The sequence below is a fragment of the Neofelis nebulosa genome, chromosome X, assembly GCF_028018385.1.
Source record: "Neofelis nebulosa isolate mNeoNeb1 chromosome X, mNeoNeb1.pri, whole genome shotgun sequence".
Lineage (NCBI taxonomy): Eukaryota > Metazoa > Chordata > Mammalia > Carnivora > Felidae > Neofelis > Neofelis nebulosa.
In genome coordinates, this window is record NC_080800.1 from 127,161,679 (window position 1) to 127,180,186 (window position 18,508).

Below are 18,508 nucleotides of genomic sequence, written 5' to 3' on the forward strand. Positions count from 1 at the left end.
GCCAGTAGAACAATACGTTGGAATTTTTTAATGGTTTTGCTGAGATAAAATTCACACGCCATAAAAGTCACCCTTTTGAAGTATAGAATCCAGTGGTATTTTTGGTGTATTTGTAGACTTGTAGAACCATTGCCACTAGTTCCAAAACATTTTCCTCCTCTCCAGCCTCGCGCTCCCCTCCAGAAGAAACCCCACCCCCATTAGCAGTCACTCCCCACCCTCTCCCCAGCCCCTGGCACTCCCTGGTCTGCTTTCTGTCTGTGGGTGTGCCTGTGCCGGACCTCGCATGCCAGTGGGACCATCCAGCGTGTGCCCCTCACCTCTGGCTTCTTCCACTCTGCATGGTGTTTTTGAGGCTCATCCACGTTGCAGCGTGAGTGCGTGCATGCTGTGCCTTTCATGCCGGGTGATATCCCGGCGTACGCAGATACCACAGTTTGTTTTCCCGTTTATCAGTTCACGGACATTTGGCTCATTTCCACTCTTTAGCTGTTGTGAATAATGCAGCTGTGTATTTATTTTTTATTTTAAGTTTTATCTCCTTAATCTCTGTATCCGACGTGGGGCTCCAACTCACGACCTCCCACTGAGCCAGCCAGGCGCCCCCGGTAATGCTGCCATGAACATTTGGGGGTGGACATGTGTTTCCATTATCAGGTACATACCTGGTGGCTCCCCCGTTAGCTTGAAGCAAGTTCTAGATGCTGTGTGCTTTCATCCGTGAATATTTCAGTATGCGTCTGTGAGAGAGGGCTTAGAAAAGACATAACCACAATACCACTGTCCTGCCCGGAACAATCAACGTTAATCGCTCAGTATCATCAAATAGATCCCGGGATATATTTTGACGGGGTTTCCTGATGCGTTGGATGTGAGCCGTGAGACACGGGTCCAGAGGGACTCCAAGGTTTCTGTGCTGGTAGCTGGAGGATGGATTTGCCATCCGCCGACAATAAGGAGGGCTGTGGGGGGAACTGGTTTTTGGGGGCCATCAGGAGTGCAGATTAAGAGAGGTTCATCTTGAGAGCACTACTAGATACCCAAGTGGAGATGTCGATGTGACAGGCCAGGTGGTGTGGGGAATTTGCACTGTTCAATGGGGAGACCTTCACTGAGGTGTCTTCTAGTAAGGACCAGAACACAGTGAGGGGCTGGGCCGCATGGGTATCTGGGGAGAGCATGTTTTGTGGCGGGTGGCGGGGGAGCATGTGCAAGGGTCCTGAGGCAGGGGCATGCCTGTCATTTTCAGGGACCATCCGAGAGGCAAACATGGCTGAGGCTGTGTGGAAGTGGCTGAGGAGTGGGTGGGAGAGTCATGGTAGGGGCTGGTTTTGTGGGCTTTGTGGGGCCAATGGAAGGATTTGGGCTTTGACCCGAGTGTGACAGGGACTGTGGGGGCTTCTGTGCTAGTGTGAGACATTATTTGGTTTCATGTAGATTGTAGAGTGTAGGGGGGACTGTTATGGGTTGAATTGTGTCCCCCCAAAACAAATGTCCACATCCTACACTCTTTTTTTTTTTTTTTTTTTTTTAATTTTTTTTTTTTTTTAACGTTTTTTTAAATTTATTTTTGGGACAGAGAGAGACAGAGCATGAACGGGGGAGGGGCAGAGAGAGAGGGAGACACAGAATCGGAAACAGGCTCCAGGCTCCGAGCCATCAGCCCAGAGCCTGACGCGGGGCCCGAACTCACGGAGCGCGAGATCGTGACCTGGCTGAAGTCGGACGCCTAACCGACTGCGCCACCCAGGCGCCCCCACATCCTACACTCTTTACGTCAGAATGCAACACTATTTGGAAATAGGGTCTTTGCAGAAGTAGTAAAGTTAGAGGTGCCTGGGTGGCTCAGGCTGTCAAGTGTCCGATTGATTTCAGCTTAGGTCATGATCTCACCGTTTGTGGGATCGAGCCCCACGTCGGGCTCTGTGCTGACAGCAAGGAACCAGCTTGGGAGTCTCTCTTTCCCACTAACTGCCCCTCCCCTGCTTGCACATACACGTTCTCTCTCTCTCTCTCAAAATAAATAAATTTAAAAAAAGGGGGGGCACCTGGATGGCTCAGTCAGATGAGCATCCAACTTCAGCTCAGGTCATGATCTTGCGGTTCGTGAGTTCGAGCCCCGTGTCGGGCTGTGTGCTGACAGCTCAGAGCCTGGAGCCTGCTTCAGATTCCGTGTCTCCCTCTCTCTGCCCCTCCCCTGCTCACACTCTGACTCACTCTGTCTCTCAAAAATAAAAATTAAAAAAAGTTTTCATAAAAAAGAGAAATAATAGTTAGGATGTGGTCATGCTGGATCAGGATGGGTCTGTCCAAACACACACAGGGAAGATGGCCACGGGATGACAAGTAGAGATCAGGGCAAAGCATCTATGGGCCAAGGAGCGCTGGTGGCCTCTGAGGCCAGGACGGAGGCCTGGCGCAGATTTTCCTGCAGAGCCCCCAAAAGGCAGCAACCCTGCCCGCTCCTTGCTCTTGGACTTCTGGCTTCCAGAACTGGGAGGCAGTAAATTCCTGCTGTCGTAAGCCCCCTGCTTATTGATTCTTTAGAGAAGACCCAGGAGACTGACTCCTACAGGTGCGGGAGCGGAGGAGGAGGCCAGGTGGACGCCATCGCAGCCCCTGGCGAGGGCCTTGAGTGGGGTGGGCGCTAGCCGATGGGGTCTGCTGATGGGCACAGATATGGACCCGTGGGGCAGGTGGTTGGCCAGCCGGGCCGGGCTCATGGGAGGAGTCTGTCCTGTTAGCCTGCAGGGGGACAGCAGGCCTGCAGACTAGCCCCAGGTATGTATATGCAGAAAGCTGGGGGTTTGGGCCACAGTCCCTGCGGAGAAGGGAAGGAGCATTGGTGTGGTGCCCGCGCAGGAGCCCAGGGCGGGGTTACAGAGGACAGGAGCGGCATTTGCTATGGAGGGTTCGGGATGCAGAGGACCGAGGCCAACCCTGGGCTTAGCGGCTTGAGGTTGCAGGGGACCTGGTGTGGACAGTTGGATGAGGGAGGATGGGCCTCAGGGCGTATGAACGGCTCTTGAGTTTTGTCACTGGCGTAGGTCTTCTGGAAACACATCAGTCCGTCTCAGCACTCCTTCTGGCGTCCTCAGCCTGTGGGTCGAGCGTGTATTTTGACGCTGTCTTTAGGTCTCCCCTCCATTGGCGGCAAGTCTCAGAGGCTGAGAGATTCCCACTCGGCTCCGTCCTCGCAGCCTGCTCGCCAGCCTCATGAAACTCGAGGCAGCTCCATGCTACCGTCCGTGGGGATGAGGAGGGGCTTGGGGGTGTGGGGTCCCAGGACACTTGCCTTGTTGGGGTTGGGAAGCTTCTGGAGGTGAGAGGCCAGATGAGTGGTGGCACTGGGGGCAGGAGAGAAGCCCTTAGGTGATGTCTCAGTGCCTGCAGGCTGCTCTGCGGCTCAGGGGTGCCGGGGGTGGGCAGCTGGCAAGAAAGCATCACTAATGGGAAGTGGCTTTTTTTCACACAGCAGTTGGCTGAGGACAAGGCGTCAGTGAAAGCCCAGGTGACGTCCTTGCTGGGGGAGCTCCAAGAGAGCCAGAGTCGCTTGGAGGCCGCCATCAAAGAGCGGCAGGCTTTGGAGGGCAGGTGAGTGGGAAGGGAGAGCCCGCCAGGGGCTGCTGTCACCGTGCCTGAGAAGAGTGAGGCACCTTCGGGGCCTCTGGGGGGGTTCCTCTGGGAGAGAATCGACTGGAAAATGTGGAGTGTGAGCACACAGGGGCTTGGAGAATCTGGAGCCCAGAGGTGCTTCTGGGCTCCCTGACCTTTTGCTGGAGCTTGGATCATTTCCTTAGGGAGCATTTTGGGGGGGACCCTAGGAGCACACCCGTGATCCACAGTTATCCTCTAGAAGTACTCCGTGCTCTCACAGCTGAGGTTATTACAGGGAGAGGGCACACAGCAGGACCCGTGACGACAGAAGACACAGGTCGGGGTGAAGGACTCCACGCCTTGGGCTCCCTCCCCCCCTTCTGTGGGGGGCCGGCTGAGTGCTCTCCCTTCTCCAGCAGTGACAGATACGTCCCTGGAGACCAAGGGAACCCACTTAAGACTCAGCAGCAGAGGTCTTATTGGATGCTGGTCACATGGGCCCCCTCTGCCGGGCACACAGCAAACTCCCTGCCCCCCAGCAAAGCAGGTGCTATGAATAAACCAGCCAGTCGTGCGAACAGTCCAGGTGCAGGGACCACCCTTGTCAGTAGGCAAAGTGTCATGTCGTTTCAGGGACCCGCACCAGCCCATTGCCCGGGTGCCACCAGAGGGCTGACTTGGCAAGTGGCTCTGCTAATGTGAGTGGCCTGCCGGTTGCTCTTTTCTGCAGAGGGCTTCCTGTAGTGGGGTCATTGGGTCAGAGGGCACAGGTGTCCCCCCCCCCCCCACCGCACTCTCATGCCACCCAGGTGCTGCTGTCCAGAAAGAAAGATGGGTCCCCCTGACAGCGGGTCCAGCTCTCCCGGTGCAGGAGGTGATTGGGGTGCCCTGGGCGGTGGCAAAGACGCCTTCCTGAAGGCGCTGAGGGGAGCGGACCCGAGTTTTCCAGTATCAGAGCGAGGTGAGAGACCACGTGAATGTGCTTCCATCCAGAAAGCCGACCGTGAGTGAGGAAAGGCATCAGAAGGCCGAGCTTGGTGGCCTCTGGGTCGTCACGTTCTCGTATTTTCCCCGATGGACTCTTCTGTACGTCTAGCTTTCTAAAATCACGTGTATCACCTTTAGGAGAATTTGGTGTCTTTTCTGCCTGTCTTTTTCTGTGTACATAAAAGAAACAGCTAGAGGCAACTTTGGTCAGTTAACGACCCCGCACGAATGTTTACTTCAGCAATTCTGGGCTGTTGAGCAATGTCCTTTCGTGTCCCTCCTGATGTGGTCTGGCACTCAAATGCTGAGCTGGACAGCGTGGACACGGCCTCGCTCGCACCTAGGGTTTCCCATGTGGCCATTTTAAGAGCTGCAGACTTCATACACTTCTGTGCCCTGGGCAGGACAGATCACAGAGGGCAGTGTGCTCCATGCATTTGGACAGTGGCAGCAGTGACTGTCCCCGGTGGCCTCTCCCACCCAGAAGGAGCCACCGTCGCCTCCACAGACAGGACCACGTGAGGCCTTGGGCCAGCAGGATGACATGGCTGGAGCCTGGGCCTGCACATCTAGGGAGCAGTGTGCAAATGGGAGACTGGGGGCTGTGGGGTGATGTGGCTGCGAGGACGGGGGCGTGGGGTCCAGGTGAGAAGAGGCAAGCCGGGCAGGGGCGTGGCTCCACTCCAGGTGTGTGCGCTGGGGGCTCCGGCTGAGCCGTTGCGGCTGGTCAGCTGCCTCCTCATTGCTTCTAGAACACTGAGTGGGAGGGAGAGAGCCACTCCCCTAAGCCGGCCCTGTGCGGTTGCTCCGTCTCTGGTGATGGTGCTTCCACACTGACGTGGACAGCCTCCCCCTTTTCTCGCCCAGAACCGGTTCTGCATCGACGGGACGTTGTTAGCGCGCCCGTGGGCCGCAGGGCTTCTCAGCCTGGCCGGGGCCCCGCCGTGACCTCCCCCTTCCCCTGTGCCAGGGCCCGGGCTGCCAGCGAGCAGGCCCGGCAGCTGGAGAGCGAGCGGGAGGCCCTGCAGCAGCAGCACAGCGTACAGGTGGACCAGCTGCGCATGCAGAGCCAGAGCGTGGAGGCCGCGCTGCGCATGGAGCGCCAGGCCGCCTCGGAGGAGAAGTGAGTGGCGCCCCGCCCCCTGGACCGACAGGGGCCGGAGGGCCGTCAGCGGCTCTCTCCCCGGTGAGGAGCCCTTTGAGGGCCCGTCCCCTAGCGCCGTCACACCCAGCCGGCCCACCCTCGGTCCCACGACGTCTGCTCCGCGGCCCACGTGCACACGGCGCCGTTTGGCCCACGTGTCGGCAGCATCGGGCCCGGGACTCCGGGAGGCTTTCTTGGCGTGCCTCTGAGTCTCCTTGCACCCAGGCCGGTCCTCCCGCCTTTCTGTGTTTTTCGGGACGCTGACTCTTTCGAAGAGCGCAGGCGGTTCCACGGTGTTACAGACGTTCCTTCTCTTATTTTTAAAAATGTTAGCTTTAAGAAAAAAGGATGCTGAGCATTTAGTGAAGCCTGCCTCAGAGCTGACGGCCTTCCAGGCCCGGAGGCACCCTGGCCACCCCCTTTCTGGTGTGTGGACGTGGCAAGAAGGACGAGGGTGGAGTGGGAGGCACAGAAGCCTGTGGCTGAGCCAGGACGAGGTGTTTCTCCAGCAAAAGCTCCTTTTCCTTAGGCGGAAGCTGGCACAGCTACAGGTGGCCTATCACCAGCTCTTCCAGGAGTACGACAGCCACGTCAAGAGCAGCGTGGTGAGCAGCGAGCGGAACCGAGTGAGTACGGGGGGAGACGTCCCTGGGACTGTCTAGGACTCCGCCTTGCTTCCTCTCCCTGTGGCCTAGACTCGGGGCCTAGTTCCCCAAATTTAGGGACATTGGAACTCAAGGCCCTATCTGAAGAGTTGACAGAATTGGCTTTCAGGAGGGATACCGGACTTGTCCTAGAGCTTTGTCAAGCTCGCGGTGTGACAGCCCAGGGCAGGACGTGGGGAGACGGCGATCTGTGTGCCGTGCTGTTTGCTGCCTATGGGTGACTGGGCTGGGCCTCTGGATGCTCTCTCTGTGGGCCGGGAACTTGCCTGTCTCCATGGCCAGTCGTTCCTGCCAGCCATCACCAGCTCGGCTCCTGGCTCAGATTTCTGAGAGCCAAGGTGTAAGCCCTGGGAATGTTTCCATCCCCCCTGTTGAAGGTGGCTGGGAGCCCTCTTCTGGTTTGTTCTCATCAGATCTGTACTGGGTGCAGTTTCTAGCGAGCACGTTTTGCGAAGGATGTTGTCAGATGTGAACGTACCCAGGGGAGACTTATAAGGGTCAAGCCTGAAACCGACCCTGTGAAGAACGGTTGGTTACAAAGCTGTGGCCCCTTGGTCTCCAGAAGGAAGGCTTCGTGGTGTGTGTGGCTATCCGCGTGTACGTACATGTGTGTGTTTGTAATGTGAGTGTGTGCGTGCGGGGGCGGGGGGCCTCTGTGAGGCACCAGCAGACCTTCGACCAGGGGGCAGGGTGGAAGGACTGATGGCTCTCAGCTTAGTGGTGGCATGTCGTGGAGCGTTCGTGCAGGAGACCCACTGGGTGTGGAGGGGATGGCCTCAGGAGGGGGTCTGGCGGTGCCCCTTGAAGGGTTGGAGGAGGGCTGTGCAATTGGGGATTCTGGGAAGGGCACGTCGCACCGGCTGACCTCACAGTTCCCCCTCCAGCCTCTTGCCTTTCCTGGGCCCTGCACGCACCGACATCTTGTGGTCGGCATCACTCTGGCACTGGCCGGCCTCAGTCTCTCGTTCCTTGTGGTTCTGTCACCTGGAGCGGCTGCCGGCCCCTGCCCTGGGCCAGCTCGGGCTCTGGCAGCCCCCCCCCTTGCCCACTTCTAGGGACTGCAGCTGGAGGACCTGAAGCAGCAGCTGCAACAGGCCGAGGAGGCCCTGGTGGCCAAGCAGGAAGTGATTGACAAGCTGAAGGAAGAGGCCGAGCAGCACAAGATAGTGATGGAGACCGTTCCGGTGCTAAAAGCCCAGGTGAGCGCGCTCCTCTGTGGCCTGCTGGCTCCGGGACCTCGCGTCCTTTTGCCGTGGCTTCTTGGAAGCCCTTCGCGCCCCTCGTGCCGTTCCTCGACCTGTCGGTGCACGTGCAGGTGACTTTCCCTTGTGCTGTGGGCTGTGGGAGGGCAGGAGCCAGCTCTGCCTGGTCCCCCAGCATGGAGTGTCTGGTGAATGGCCGACGGATGGCGGGCGTGCCCCTCTCTTGACTTTGCCAGGCTGACATCTACAAGGCCGACTTCCAGGCCGAGAGGCAGGCCCGGGAGAAGCTGGCCGAGAAGAAGGAGATTCTGCAGGAGCAGCTGGCCCAGCTGCAGCGGGACTACAGCCGCCTGAAGGCCAGCTGCCAGGAGTCCGCCAGGTGGGCACCCCCCCCCCCCCCGCCCCAGGACTGGGACCGGGTGCCCGTCTCTTGCAGTGAGCGGTGAGGCAGGGCTCGTGGCTTGGCTTGTCGGCCCCTCGCCTTCCGTCCGTCCCCTCTTCCCGCCCCCTCCTCCTGCCCCACCCTCCCTTCAGCCTCCTATGTAGGCCCTGGAGCTTTACTTGCACTCGTTGATCTGGCCGTTTTTTCTTTTCAAAGGATTGAAGATATGAGGAAGCGGCACGTGGAGGCCTCCCAGGCCCCCGTAGCCCCCGCCCCAGGTGAGTGAGCCGTCGGAGGGTGGGTGGAGAGGGAGGGTGCTAGCAAAAGCCCCTTACCACCTCCCCGGACTTACTCTGTGGAGCGCACTGCCCCCTGGGGGGGCCTAACGGGGAGGGGCCGGTGGTGGTGACTCCAGGAGTCACACCCAACAGTTCTGACAGGCCTCCGTACTTTCTGCGGCCTCCCCTCTTTCTCCAGCTCACCCCTCCTTCCACCTGGCCCTGCCCAACCAGAGGAGAAGCCCCCCCGAGGAGCCACCTGACTTCTGTTGCCCCAAGTGCCAGTATCAGGCTCCCGATATGGACACCCTGCAGATACATGTCATGGAGTGCATCGAGTAGGGCCGCCTGCTGACGAGTAGCACGGGGCCACACGGTGCGTGCTGTCCTGCGCGCCCGGTCCTCGGTTACGGGCTGGCTGACACGGAGCGGGCCGCCTCTTTGAGCACCGAGGGCCAGCTCGAGGACCTCACGCTTCAGCTCCCCCATCTGCTGGCTTGCCTCATTTAGGGTACCTGCGACCCCAGTTAGGCCCGATGCTCTGCTGTTTTTGTTTGTTCTGTCTGCTTGAACTGCCTGCCTCTAGAGGCTCCGTCTTTTTCCACCTCCTCTGGGGAAGTTGAGAATCCAGGCCAGGGCTCTCAGAGAGAACTTCTTAAGCCGAGATGGGCAGAAGCCCTTCCCCGCGCCTGCCCCCCCCCCCAAGCTCCAGCACACCGTGGCGCCAGCGCTCTCGTGGGCTGTGTGCCATTCTGTTTGGAGGCTGCACTGTGCACGAGCCGAGCAGTCTGCTGCTGACGAACATTTGGGTTGTGGCCGTTCTTTTATTGTCACCGAGAATGCTACAGTGAACAGCCATGTGCATCAGTTACGCGTATCTCTGGGGCAGATTGTTAGAGGTAGTGGCATTGAGCACGTGCACACGGGGTGGATGGTGTCAGGGTGCTGCCCCACTTCCTTGTAGCCTTGCCCATCTGTCAGGCGTGGGGTTGTCTGTTAAGGGTGGGTTTGAGCATCTTTGTGGAGCTTGAAGGATCCTCTCCAGGTCTTCTGGTGGTAATGGCTCGTTTGTACTTTTTGCCTACTTTTCTACCGGTCATAAGCGGGATCAGCTCTCGAGTGTGATAGACATTGCGATGATCCTCTCTTACCCTGACTTTGTACCAGCGTGTCGTGGGTCTGAACTTTGTTATCATTCATACTCACATCTCTCCACCTGTCCTGCACCGCTTTGGGTTTGCCGTTGTGAGCAGCTCCTGGTCTGACGGGGAGCTGCTTCCCACGTGTACACTTTTCCTTTCCCTTTCCTTGCACCGCAGCGTGCTCTTGCCCTCCCCGGGTGCGTCGCTGCCCTGTGTGAGCAGTGGTGCTTGTGAAGGGAGGCCACTAGGCAGTGATTGGCAGATCGTGAACGCTGGAGCACTCCTTATCGTTGTTTTGTAAGATGCTGGATGTTTCCTTGGATGTCAAAGCCACGGGTGTTAACCCTGCAGTTGTCAGGAAAGAATGTTGGAAGTGGAGGAAGAATGCCTGTTGGAAGTGAAGGGAGAATGCCCTACGCTCCCCGGGCCCTCCTCTGTTCTCCCCTGGCTGGGAGCGGGCTGTTGCTGAAGACAAGCCTGGCCCAGGGCTTGGGTGGCGCTTGCGGGAGCAGGGGTGCCTTTTCCATTGCCCGAAGCCCAAGTGTCTAATTGCATGTGATTATACTTTGGGAAAATGTTAAAGGCCCGGACAGGCCCCCCCCCCCCCCAACTCTCAGCTGCTGCATTCGGTCCTGTGCTGCATTCGGTCCTGATCCTGCGATTTTTCTGTAAGAGCACTTTGAGTTTGCGGGGGGTGGGTATTAAATTCCCGTGGCCCCTGTGACAAGAGACCAATGTGGTGGCTTAAAACAACAGGAATTCATTCTTTTGTCGTTGTGGAAGTCAGAAGTCTGAAATGTGGGTGACAGTGACAGCAGGGGTGGGAAAATCAGTTTCAGGCCTATCTCCCAGCTTCTGGTGCTTGCCTCTGTGGTTACATGGCCTCTTGTTTTTTCTGACCGTGTCATCTTTTCTGTCTCTTACAAGGACACCCGTCACTGGACGTAGGGCCCACCTACATCATATCCACGATGAGCTCACTTCGAGGTCGTTATCTTCATTACATCCACAGAGACTCTTTTTTCCAGATAAGGTCGTAATCACAAATTGTGGGGATTATGACATGCATCCATCTTTTGGGCCACCATTGAGCCCAGCACAAGGCTGTCTTCTACAGCGCACAGACTAGGACAAATGGAGTTGAAGCCAGATGTCTTCAGCGCTGGTGGCTCCGTTGGGGGGGGTTCCGTTCCCTGGGATGATGGTGGCTGCAGAGGCACGTGACTGGTTGGGTGTGGGGCAGGTCCTTGCAGGTGGGAATGTCACTCTTTACGACATCGTGTGTCCAGCTGGACACTGCGCCAGGGCCGGCAGACACAGGCGGGGAGAGGAGGGGGAGGCTGCGGGACAGAGCCGAGGGAGCGGCCCGCACCCTCGGCCCCAGCTACCATCTGGGTAGGGACGGGCTTCCTGCTTTGTCGGGGTAGCGAACACAGGCATGGGGAGCCCCTCTGTGACCGGCCCTGTCTTCTGAAAGGGAGTTGAGAGGAGGAGGATGAGACCCGGCAGTAGTGAGAGGCAGACGTTCGCGTCTCGGGACCTTGCCTCGGTTTCTGGCAGCGTCACCCGCATGGCCATGCGCCCGTATGGTCACTGTACGTTAGACCCCAAGGATTGAAAGCACACCATTCACTCAGGAGTGAGGGGCTTCTGCTTTCTTCTCTGGCTTTCCTGAGATTGGGCTTCTAGAATAAGTGGTTAGATCCCTCCTGTGAGGGAAGCGGCCTGCCTACCTAATTACCGTGCCCCTTGACCCTCACAACCCTGGGTTCGGGAGACAAAGACCGAGCTAGAAGCGCATCCCGCCAAAACCCGTGTCCTTCCTTGTTGCTCACACTTGATTGTGTGGCTACGTGCTGGTCAGTGCTGAAGAGAAATCCAAGTGACCAATAAAATGAGCACAGTAAGAAAGCGTTTCTCCTTCACTAGTAACTAAAACACACAAACTCGACAAAAAGTGATGTCAAACTGGCAACACATGAAGACCTTGGGTGTCCTGCGGGCAAAGTGCACGTCCAGCCCCCTGCCGGGGCCTGGTTTGGCAGGCTGGAACCAGCACTTAGGAAGCAGCCTCAGCCCGCTCCACCGGAAGTGGAAGCGACAGCCGGGTGCACACAGCGACTCTGGCATCGCAGGGGCGCTCGCCGTGCCATCCTTTGTAGCTGTGCTTGGGGACTGTGTTGTGAACATCTGGCCACGTGGAACACACTCTGTAGCACGTGGATGTGAAAAAGCCAGTAGACGAGATTCTGTACAAAGTGTGACCCCAATAAAAAAGTAACCGCAGCTGGTGCACACCCGGCTACCGTTTGGATGGGTGTGGGTGGTAGGATGACCGGTAATGAAGTTTTCCTTTTTTTTAAAAAAAAATTTTTTTTTCAACGTTTTTTTTTTTTTTTTTTTTTTTTTTTTTTGGGACAGAGAGAGACAAAGCATGAACGGGGCAGGGGCAGAGAGAGAGGGAGACACAGAATCGGAAACAGGCTCCAGGCTCCGAGCCATCAGCCCAGAGCCTGACGTGGGGCTCGAACTCACGGACCGCGAGATCGTGACCTGGCTGAAGTCGGACACTTAACCGACTGCGCCACCCAGGCGCCCCTAAAAAAAAATTTTTTTAATGTTTGTTTTTGACAGAGAGAGAGAGAGAGGGCGCGCGCGCGCGCATGAGTGGGGGAGGGGCAGAGAGAGAGAGGGAGACACAGAACGGGAAGCAGGCTCCAGGCTCCGAGCTGTCCGCACAGAGCCCGGCGCGGGGCTCGAACTCACAGACCGCGAGATCATGACCTGAGCCGAAGTCGGATGCTCAACCGACTGAGCCACCCAGGTGCCCCTGAAGTTTTCCTTTTGTATTTAATGTGTCTTCTGAATGCCTATACTTTGCACGTAGTAAGTTGATACACAGAAAAATGTATGTTACTGTAAAGTCCGCCTGGTGTTAGCACTGAGGTTTTGTCTGTGCTAGTGGCTGAGAAAAGGGCACACTCACGTGACTGCCAATGAATTGTCTAAGTGACTGATTTGATGCTCCTGGGGTGTATCTGCTGGGGCTGCCGGTCCAAGGCACGGCAGGCTGGGCAGCCCCAACAACAGAAATGTATTTTCTCCCGGTTCTGGAAGCCAGAAGCCCAAGATCCACGTGTTGGGAGGCTCAGTCCCTCCTGGGGGCTGTGAGGGAGGGACTGGTTCGAGGCCCGTCTCCTTGGCATGGTCTCCCCATGTGCGTGTCCGTGCGTGTCCATTTCCAAACGTCCCCTTTTTATAAGGACACGGTCCTCTTGGGTTGGGGCCTGCCCTCGTGACTTCCTGATAACTGTCCCGGCTGTAAAGACCATGTCTCCGAGTAAGGTCACATTCTGAGGTCCTAGGGGTTAGGATTGCCACATTTCTTCTTGTGGCGGGAGGACACATTTTAGCCTATAACACACGGGTAGCCCAGCCCCATTTCATAGCAGGAGAGCGTGCGGCCCGGCCCGCAGCAGGAGCAGGAAGCCTTCCATTGACAGCTGACCATTGATACTGCACGAGGGTGACCGGGCTGAGCTGGCTTCCTTGGCTGAGGACTAGGCCCCGCAGCAGGATACCAGTAATCCAAACGGAGCTGATGGGTTCTCCCACGTTCTCTGCTGAGCCTCGGAGAGCAGCGGAGGAGGGGACGGTGTGCTAGAGGAGGCCGCCCTGGGCCCGGCGGCTGTGTGATGGTGGGTCCATGACTTCACCTTTCTGAGCCCCAGTCTCCACATCCATAACATGAGAACCTCAAAGCTTTGCCTTCCATTAGAGTAGCTGCTGAGAGCTGGCTGTAGTTTGCCTCCTTTGCCACAACAATGGATGGAGAAGAGAAGGAGGAAATCCCATAGGACCACAAGAGCTTCTCAGCATGGGCGTGTGGCCGCCTCATGGTTTCTCTGCATTCCCCAATATTCCTTTCTTTCCTCCTCTTCTGAAGCCACTGTTAGTTTGTTCCACAAGGTATATCACCCGAGGATATATTTTCCTGTAGTAGGCTAATTATTCTTTGATGTAACAGCTGAGTAGTAAGTAGCTGAGCATTATGATTTTTTTTTTAAAGTTACTTTGCATCTCTGGAGCTCTTGTTTATTTTTTTTAATGTTTTATTTATTTTTGAGAGAGAGACAGAGACAGAGTACGAGCAGGGGAGGGGCAGAGAGGGAGGGAGGCAGAATCTACGAACCAGGCTCCAGGCTCTGAGCTGTCAGCACAGAGCCCGATGTGGGGCTTGAACCCGTGAACCAGGAGATCATGACCTGAAGTCGGACGCTTAACTGACTGAGCCACTCAGGCACCCCTGGAGCTCTGTCTTTTAAGTACTTTAAGTAGTAAATATTATGTTTATTAAATAGACATCATCAGGGTTCCACTCCCTTTCTTTTCTTTTTTTTTTCCCCCTTTTCCTCTTTCTTTCATTTATTGGAAGTTCTTATGGAGGAAGAAAACAAATTGCCCTACAGTTTTCCTCACTAGTAATCAGCCTTGGGTATCAAAGCAAGTAAATCCAAATAGCTCTAAGTGCAGTGGACTGAGATCAGAATCCACGATGAATTTAAGTGAAGGTTGTTCAAAATGCTCCTTTAAAACTAATTCTTGGGGCTCCCGGGTGTTTAGTCAGTTAAGTGTCTGACTCTTGACCTTGGCTCAGGTCATGATCTCAGAGTTTGTTCGTTCAAGCCCCTCAGGCTCTGCACTGATGGCATGGAACTTGCTTGGGATTCGGTCTCGCCTCTCTGCCCCTCACCTGCTTCTGTTCTCTCTCTTTTTCTCTCAAAATAAATAAATAAATTTACACCCTAATTCTTGGGGCACCTGGCTGGCTCAGCTGGTAGAGCACGTGACTCTTAATCTTGGGAGTGGTAGGTTTGAGCCCCACATTGGGTGTAGAGATTACTTAACAATAAACTCTTATTAAAAACCCTAATTCTTTTGTATCTATTATGGTGCCATTTAGGAATGATGTTTCCATTGATGTGGGAAGCAAAGACAGAAGGAATTGGCAGATAAAATTAAATTTCCTTATAACCTGCAGCCCATTGGCAAATACTTGAGGCAGGCAAAGTAAACCTTTCCTCCAGAACTCCCTACTGTCTTTTTTTAAAATACGAAATGTATTGTCAGGTTGGTTTCTATACAATACCCGTTGCTCATCCCAACAGGTGCCCTCCTCAATACCCATCACCCACCCCCCATCAACCCTGTTTATTCTCAGTTTTTAAGAATCTCTTATGGTTTGCCTCCTTCCCTCTCTAACTTTTTTTTTCCTTCCCCTCCCCCATGGTCTTCTGTTAAGTTTCTCAGGATCCACATAAGAGTGAAAACATTGGTATTTGTCTTTCTCTGTATGACTTATTTCACTTAGCATCACACTCTCCAGTTCCATCCAAGTTGCTACAAAAGGCCATATTTCATTCTTTCTCATTGCCAAGTAGTATTCCATTGTGTATATAAACCACAACTTCTTTATCCATTCGTCAGTTGATGGACATTTAGGCTCTTTCCATCATTTGGCTATTGTTGAGAGTGCTGCTATAAACATTGGGGTACGAGTGCCCCTATGCATCAGCACTCCTGTATCCCTTGGGTACATTCCTAGCAGTGCTATTGCTGGGTCATAGGGTAGATCTATTTTTAATTTTGAGGAACCTCCACACTGTTTTCCAGAGCGGCTGCACCAGTTTGCATTCCCACCAACAGTGCAAGAGGGTTCCCTTTTCTCCACATCCTCTCCAGCATCTATAGTCTCCTGATTTGTCCACTTTGGCCACTCTGACCGGCGTGAGGTGGTATCTCAGTGTGGTTTTGATTTGTATTACCCTGATGAGAGGCGACGTTGAGCATCTTTTCATGTGCCTGTTGGCCATCTGGATGTCTTCTTTAGAAAAGTGTCTATTCATGTCTTCTGCCCATTTCTTCACTGGATTATTTGTTTTTCAGGTGTGGAGTTTGTGAGTTCTTTATAGATTTTGGATACTAGCCGTTTGCCAGATATGTCATTTGCAACTACTGTCTTAATGGTAATGCTTTGCTGGAGGGAAAATCAACCTAGTTTGACAATAGCTAGGTCTCTGGTATCCTTCTTTAGCATGTGAAAATCTCTTGGGAAACTTTCTCTTGACTTTACCTCCTCTGACTCCCAAGGATATAATCAGTCTCTCCTCAGGGTCCCAGGGCAGCTCTTCCTGCCCATGGCTCCTGTCCCCATATTTTAATAAAATCACCATTTTTGCATCAAAGATGTCTCAAGAATTCTTTCTTGGCCATTGGTCCTGAACCTCACGAACCCCAGCCATCACCCCAAACCTCATCATCCATGATCTAGGTTTTTCTTTTTTTTGAGAGATAGGGAGAGAAAGCAAGCAGGGCAGGAGCAGAGAGAGAGAGAGAGAGAGAGAGAGAGAATCCCAAGCAGGTTTCAAGAGAGAGAGAGAGAGAGAGAGAGAGAGAGAGAATCCCAAGCAGGTTTAAACAATGCCTGAGCAAAGCCTGATGTGGGGCCCGAACTCACGAACCACGAGGTCATGGCCTAGGCCGAAATCAAGAGTCAGATGCTTAACCAATTGACCCACCCAGGTGCCCCTCCATGATCTATGTTGATTGAAAGATCAATTTTTACCAGTGACTTTACATTTTACAGCAGTAAATTTTTACTTGTGGGTTTAAAGATTCAACTAGGGGCCCCTGGGTGGCTCAGTCAATTAAGTGTCTGACTTGGGCTCAGGGTATGGTCTAAAGATTCATGAGTTGAAGCCCTGCATCAGGCTTGCTGCTGTCAGTGCAGAGCCTGCTTCAGACCCTCTGTCTCCCTCTCTCTGCCCTTTCCCCATGCGCTCTCTCTCTCTCTCTCTCTCTCTCAAAAATAATCATTTTTTAAAAAAAATTTTTTTTTCAACTTTTTTTTTTTTTAATTTATTCTTGGGACAGAGAGAGACAGAGCATGAACGGGGGAGGGGCAGAGAGAGAGGGAGACACAGAATCGGAAACAGGCTCCAGGCTCCGAGCCATCAGCCCAGAGCCTGACGCGGGGCTCGAACTCACGGACCGCGAGATCGTGACCTGGCTGAAGTCGGACGCTTAACCGACTGCGCCACCCAGGCGCCCCTCAAAAATAATCATTTTTAAAAGATTCAGTCAACAAATGTATATTTAGCAAGGCACTATAGGGGACATGAAAACTATGACAGTCTGTGTTTCTGGATGACCAACGCTGTTTATTTTTATTTTTTATGAATTTTTCTTAATGTTTATTTTTGAGAGAGAGAGCGAGAGAGCAAGAGAGCACACAAGTGAAGGAGGGGCAGAGAGAGAGAGGGAGACACAGAATCCAAAGTAGGCTCCAGGCTCTGAGCTGTCAGCACACAGCCCGATGTGGGGCTCGATCTCACAAACCGTGAGATCATGACCTGAGCCAAAGTTGGATGCTTAACCGACTGAACCACCCAAGTGCCCCCAGCTACTGTTTAAAATTTAATTGGATGGGGCTCCTGGGTGGCTCAGTCGGTTAAGTGTCTAACTTGATTTTGGCTCAGGTCATGATCTCATGGTTCGTGGGATCAAGCCCCACATCGGGGTCTGTGCTGACAGCAATGGAATCTGCTTGGGATTATGTCTCTTTGCCCCTCCCCTGCTCATGCTCGTCCCCCCCAGAATAAGTAAATAAACATTAAAAATTGCCTTTAAACAAAATAAAATTTAATTGGAGTATATATAAAAGAGAAAATGAAAAGCTAGGAAAATACTTGAAATCTTATCAAAGTGTTCCCTCCTAAGCTCCAATGTTCCTTTTTCAGCAAAGGAAATATAGGAGAATATCAATGCCTGGACCAGGAGTCAGGGGAGTCTGGGATTTTTTTCTGAAATTGAGTGAAGTGTATTCTTAGATGACTGCGAATTTCCAAGACTCTTGAAACATCTTTGCATCTCTTTCCAATTTGCTGTTACTTCACCTGAAATCCAATTGGAAGGCTTACACTTCAGCTTTATCCCATTACTTGTTCTAGTCAAATAGTTCATGGTGACTTAATTTGAGACATGGTCCCTAGGACATTGGGACCCAATGATGGGAGATGGAAGTCCACATGCTGCTCTGTCCCAAAGGAGATGGCCTTCATTCTGGACTGCGTGGAGCCACCTGAGTGGGATGCAGATATTGGAGAACTGAGAAGACAGACCCCAGCCCTGTTACACTTGATAAAGAAAGGCCATGAGTGAGGTGCCGGGCTGGCTCAGTCAGAAGTGCACGTGACTCTCATTCTCAGAGTTATGAGTTCAAGCCCCATGTTGGGTAAACTTCAGAGAAATTAAAGAATAATAAACAAGAAAAGCTGAGAACATTTATTATTGCTCCCCCCCAGAATGCAAATCATTTATGACTGATATCTTGATCTCTATCTCAAGCCTTTTCTGTCCTTTGAGAATATGTATTTAAAATTTTTTTTTTAATTTTAATTTTTTAATGTTTATTTTTGACAGAGAGAGAGAGAGAGAGAGAGAGAGAGAGCATGAGCGGGGGAGGGGCAGAGAGAGAGGGAGACACAGAATTGGAAGCAGGCTCCAGTCTCTGAGCTGTCAGCACAGAGCCCAACGCGGGGCTCGAACTCACGGACCGCGAGATCATGACCTGAGCTTAAGTCGGATGCTTAACCGACTGAGCCACCCAGGTGCCCCAAGAATATGTATTTTTTTTAAAAGCTTTTTAACAAAGTTTATTTATCCATTTTGAGAGAGAGAGAGAAAGAGAGAGAATCCCAAGCAGGCTGTGTACTGTCAGCACAGAGCCCAACGTGGGGCTTCAACCTGAACTGAAACCAAGAGTCAGACACTCAACCGACTGAGCCACCCAGGTGCCCCTTGAGAGTATGTATTTTTATTTATATCTGGGGTGGTATTAAATTGTCATCATTAAAATATGTCTATTGGTAAAAAAAATAAATAAAAAAAAAAAGGGGGCACCTGGGTGGCTCAGTCGGTTGGTTGTCTGACTTCAGCTCAGGTCATGATCTCACTGCTTGTGAGTTTGAGCCCCGCATCAGACTCTGTGCTGACAGCTAAGAGCCTGGAGCCTACTTCAGATTCTGTGTCTCCCTCTCTCTCTGCCCCTCT

The 18,508-nt window shown here is 53.6% G+C and overlaps 1 protein-coding gene across 7 annotated transcripts in view; it reads left to right on the forward strand.

Moving 5' to 3' along the window:
- The window catches only part of IKBKG (inhibitor of nuclear factor kappa B kinase regulatory subunit gamma), a 29,754-nt gene extending 14,112 nt beyond the window's left edge, over positions 1 to 15,642 (forward strand). For 4 of the 7 annotated variants that reach the window (XM_058714096.1, XM_058714093.1, XM_058714095.1 and 1 more), the window contains 7 exons: positions 3,476 to 3,594; positions 5,555 to 5,707; positions 6,258 to 6,354; positions 7,449 to 7,592; positions 7,832 to 7,974; positions 8,194 to 8,255; positions 8,455 to 9,781. In XM_058714096.1, coding sequence (XP_058570079.1) covers positions 3,476 to 3,594; positions 5,555 to 5,707; positions 6,258 to 6,354; positions 7,449 to 7,592; positions 7,832 to 7,974; positions 8,194 to 8,255; positions 8,455 to 8,597 — 861 coding nt within the window. In that variant the 3' untranslated portion in view covers positions 8,598 to 9,781. Of the gene's footprint in view, positions 1 to 3,475; positions 3,595 to 5,554; positions 5,708 to 6,257; positions 6,355 to 7,448; positions 7,593 to 7,831; positions 7,975 to 8,193; positions 8,256 to 8,454; positions 9,782 to 10,324; positions 11,693 to 15,070 lie in introns of those variants that run through there. The other 3 variants (XM_058714090.1, XM_058714089.1, XM_058714092.1) reach the window with 3 other exon arrangements.
- Positions 15,643 to 18,508: the final 2,866 nt, after the last annotated feature.